At 46.5% G+C, this 4,319-nt stretch overlaps 1 protein-coding gene across 1 annotated transcript; it reads right to left on the bottom strand.

Annotated features, from left to right (window-relative positions):
- Positions 1-333: 333 nt before the first annotated feature.
- On the bottom strand, positions 334-1,367 carry LOC132533362 (olfactory receptor 10G2). Its single transcript, XM_060174160.1, has one exon. The coding sequence runs from the start codon at positions 1,282-1,284 to the stop codon at positions 334-336; it is 951 nt and encodes a 316-aa protein (XP_060030143.1). The 5' UTR covers positions 1,285-1,367.
- Positions 1,368-4,319: the final 2,952 nt, after the last annotated feature.

Raw genomic sequence — 4,319 nt, 5'->3', positions numbered from 1 at the left:
CGAACCAGGATCCTTATGCCGGTCCTTGAGCTTTGCGCCATGTGCGCTTGACCTGCTGCGCTACTGCCTGACTCTTTGATAAGGCCTTTTATTACCTCACAACGTAGTCTGACTACGTTGTGGAAGCAATGTATCCATTTATTTCCAAACAAGTGGTGCAAGACAACTTTAGCCAATTTAATGAGATGGAAAGATTATGGAATCAAAGAAATTTCTTCCAAATTGAGGCCAATTTAGTTTAGTTTAATTGCTAACACTTTATTGTATCTTTGCCACATGTACCAACAACAGAAAAGAATGATAGCAATGGTGAGGGAGACAGCCCGTGAGCCTTTAGTCACTTGTGGCTCCTCTCCCCATGGTTATTCTCTTCAGGGCTGACTTCACATCCTGATTCCTCAGAGTGTAGATGATGGGGTTCAGCAGTGGAGTGACAACAGTGTAAAACACAGCCACGGCCCCATCCAGGGGACTCTTGGAGCCAGCACGAAGGTAGATGAAGATGCAGGGGACATAGTAGACTGTGACCACAGTCAGGTGGGAGCCACAGGTGGAGAAGGCCCGGCGCCTGCCATCAGCCGTGCTCATCTTCAGGACGGCGTGCACAATGTTGGCATAGGAGAGCAGAATTAACATGAAGCAGCTGGCAGCCACCACCCCAATGTCCACAAAGGTCACCAGCTCGTTGACAGTCGTGTCAGCACAGGCCAGTCTAAGTACAGCAGGGATGTCACAGATAAAGTAGTCCACCTCATTGGGTCCACAGTAGGGCAGGCGGAAGGTCAGGATGACCTGGATAGACCCGTGGATGGAGCCGGCCACCCAAGCTCCAGTTACAAGGATGGTGCATAACCTCCCATTCATGAGCACTGGGTAGTGCAGGGGCCGGCAGATGGCCAGGTACCTGTCATAGGCCATCAAGGTGTACAGGAAGCACTGCGTGCTGCCCAGGAAGTGAAAGAAATACAGCTGAGCCACACAGCCACCAAATGGCATTGCCTTGCTGGCGGGAGTGAAGCTTAGAATAATTTTAGGGACAATGACGGAGGAGAGCCACATGTCCAGGAAGGAGAGCACGGCCAGGAGAATGTACATGGGGCGGGCGTGGAGCTTGGGGTCGGCCCACACAGTGAGCAGGATGAGCAGGTTCCCCAGCTGAGTCAGGATGTAGATGGTGAAGAAGACCAGGGAGAGGAGGACCCTCAGATTCCGGGGGTGAGCTAAGCCCAGGAGGATGAACTCTGTCACCACGGTGTCCAGGGATACATTTCTGGTCTTTCCCATGTCTGTCTGTCTCCTGTTAGGATGACGGGTAATTAGACAAAGGAATACCACACAGGGAGGTGGGAAGAAAAAGCTTTTATCTGGGGCCCGGCGGTGGTGCACTGAGTTAAGAGCATAGTGCGAAGTTCGAGGACTAGTGCAAGGACCAGCGCAAGGATATCGGTTTGAGACCCGGGCTCCTCACATACAGGGGGGCTGCCTCACAAGTGGTGAAGCAGGTCTGCAGGTGTCTATCTATCTCTCTCTCTCCCTCTCTATCTTCCCCACCTCTCTCAATTTATCCCTGTTCTATCCAAAAAAGTAGAAAAAATAATGCCCTGCAGAAGCAGTGGATTAATAGCGTAGGCACTGAGCTCCAGCGATTAATGCCTGGGCATTGAGAGGTCAACAGTGCTATTACTGGGAGTCAGGCGGTGGCACAGCGGGTTAAGTGCAGGTGGCGCAAAGTGCAAGAGCCGGCATAAGGATCCTGGTTTGAGCCCCGGGTCCCCACCTGCAGGGGGGTCACTTCATCCGTGGTGAAGCAGGTCTACAGGTGTCTATTTTTCTCTCCCCCTCTCTGTCTTCCCCTCTTCTCTCCATTTCTCTCTGTCCTATCCAACAATGATTACATCATCAACAACAACAATAACTACAACAATAAAACAACAAAGGCAACAAAAGGGAAAATTAATAATAATAATAATAAAAGAACTCACTATAAAAAACAATGCTATGACTGTCTTTCTTCAAGAAGAGTTCACATTGTCATTGATTTGGCTTATTTGTCAAAGCAATTGTCACTAGCTGGTATGTTTCTTAGATGGAAATGGTTACATACTGGGAGGTACTGAGAAGCAGAATTTGGCTCAGCTAGAACATGTGAGTAATAGGGGAGGATCAGTAATTTTAAGTAAAAAGCCTGCTTTTTACTTCAAGAGGGGTGGAGATGGAGGTAAAGCAACATGGGGTATATATCTTCCAATTAATCACATCTAGGGGCCGGGTGGTGGTGCACTCGGTTGAGCGCACAGGTCACAATGGGCAAGAGCCTGGGTTTGAGCCCCTGGTTCCACCGGCAGGGGGAAAGCTTTGCAACTAGTGAAGCAGGGCTGCAGGTGTCTCTTGCCCTCTCTATAATCCCCTTTCCCTCTCAATTTATGGCTCTCTATTTTAATAACTTGATTACAAAATTAATAAAATTAAATCTTTATTAATAAATTAATGAAGATTGTACAAAGAAAAGTTTAAAAAACCCCACATCTATTTTTCCCTCCACTTACCATCATTGGGATGTCTCTCTGTCGCTCTCAGCTATAGTCCTGTCTCCTCTACTGTAGCATGTTAGAATATTCCCTGGCCTTCATATTCTGACCCAGCCCACCCCCTGGTGATTCCATTTTAATGTGCCAGGGGCTGCCGAAGGCTCCCACGAGTGGCTGCTTTAGCTTGAGACTCATGAACTCACCACCTTCTTTACTTCTTGAACTTGGGAAACACCTACTTTTTCTATAGGACTCAGTCTGGAGGTCAGCTTCATGTTCCTTGTTTTACACTAACTATGAGGTTGCTAAAATCATCATGTAGGGGTAGTGGCTCCCTTGGTTGAGTGCACATGTTACAGTGCACAAGGAACTGGGTTTGAGCCCCCAGTCCCCACCTGCAGGGGGAAAGCTGTCTCTCTCCCTCTCTACCACCCCCATCCCTCTTGATTTCTGACTGTCCCTATTCAATAAATAAATAAAGATAATAAAAAATTAAAGAAATCATCATGCAAAGTGGCTGGAATTTAAATAATGAAAGCACATAAAATAGCAAAAGGTTAAATGTCAATATAAGAAAAAACTGAAAACAAGGTCCCAGTGACATCAGAGGCTAATGAGACTAAGTTAACAGCAGCTACCCCAGGGGCTGGGTGGTACCTCAGCAGGTAAAGTGTATGCCTTACCTTGCACGAGGCATGCTTGATCCCTGGCATCACATGGCACTAGGGGCACATCATGGATGTTCTAAGGGATCTCTTTCTCTCTCTCTCTCTCTCTCTCTCTCCCCCTAGAAGGCAGTTGTCCTGGAAAGTCTAGGGAGAGACAAGGGAATGGGGTGAATAGGTGGCACTGAAAAGATAAGGGCAGAGTGGTCAAGAACAGGTTCTCTGACCTGGAGTTGGCATATTGCACCAAAGTAAAAGACTCTGGGGTGGGTGGGTGGGGGGAGAGTCCAGGTCCTGGAAAAGGATGACAGAGGACCTAGTGGGGGTTGTATTGCTATGTGGAAAAATGAGAAATGTTATGCATGTGCAAACGAGTGTATTTACTGTCGAATGTAAAACATTAATCCCCCAATAAAGAAATTAAAAAAAAAAGAGCAGATTCTGAAGGATTGTCTTTGAGTCTTGTGACATGGGTTAGGTGACCGAGCCCTTGGCTTCCTGTGTGATTTGAGCATGTCTCCTGCAGAGCTCTTCTTCCTAGAGAGACTCAGATGAGGGGAGCGTCTCTCCTGTCATTGAAACTTTGGAGTTTGACAGTGAGCTTTGGGGTTGAGCTGTTACGGAGCGATTATGAAACCTTGAAGGTGAGAAGTAAAGACTGCTCCAGTGTTGGGTTAGACATCACTGGATCAAAGGATTCTGCTTAGCACTGAGCTGAGACTCAGTCCCAGAATGTTTCTGGAAAGAAAACCTCCTTTGCTCACATTGCTCCACAGTTAGTCATTTTGGTAGAGGAAGGGTAGGAAGTGCATTGTTTGGGGGTGATTCAGAGCAGAAAATTTCCTTTATACCAAAATGAAATGAACTTACTTCTGGATCTGTACTTTGTGTCTTCTTTACTGGAGAAAGGAAAGGTTATGAATGTGGCCTCTGTGATTGTGCAAGTAGAAAATAATCTTCGTGACCTCTTATGACCTGCCCTTTATCAGCATCCTAATTGAGAGAGAGAAAACAATTAAAAGAGAATAGTGTTAACATTCATTTAAATTTCTTTCAACACACACAAAATATTCCATGTTTGGAAAGAAACTTAATTTTAGAGTTAAGAAGATGGAGTAAAGGGATT

This window comes from Erinaceus europaeus, chromosome 16 (genome assembly GCF_950295315.1).
Source record: "Erinaceus europaeus chromosome 16, mEriEur2.1, whole genome shotgun sequence".
NCBI lineage: Eukaryota > Metazoa > Chordata > Mammalia > Eulipotyphla > Erinaceidae > Erinaceus > Erinaceus europaeus.
Note: the sequence above shows the minus strand (reverse complement) of the source record. Positions and strands in the feature narration are given on the sequence as shown.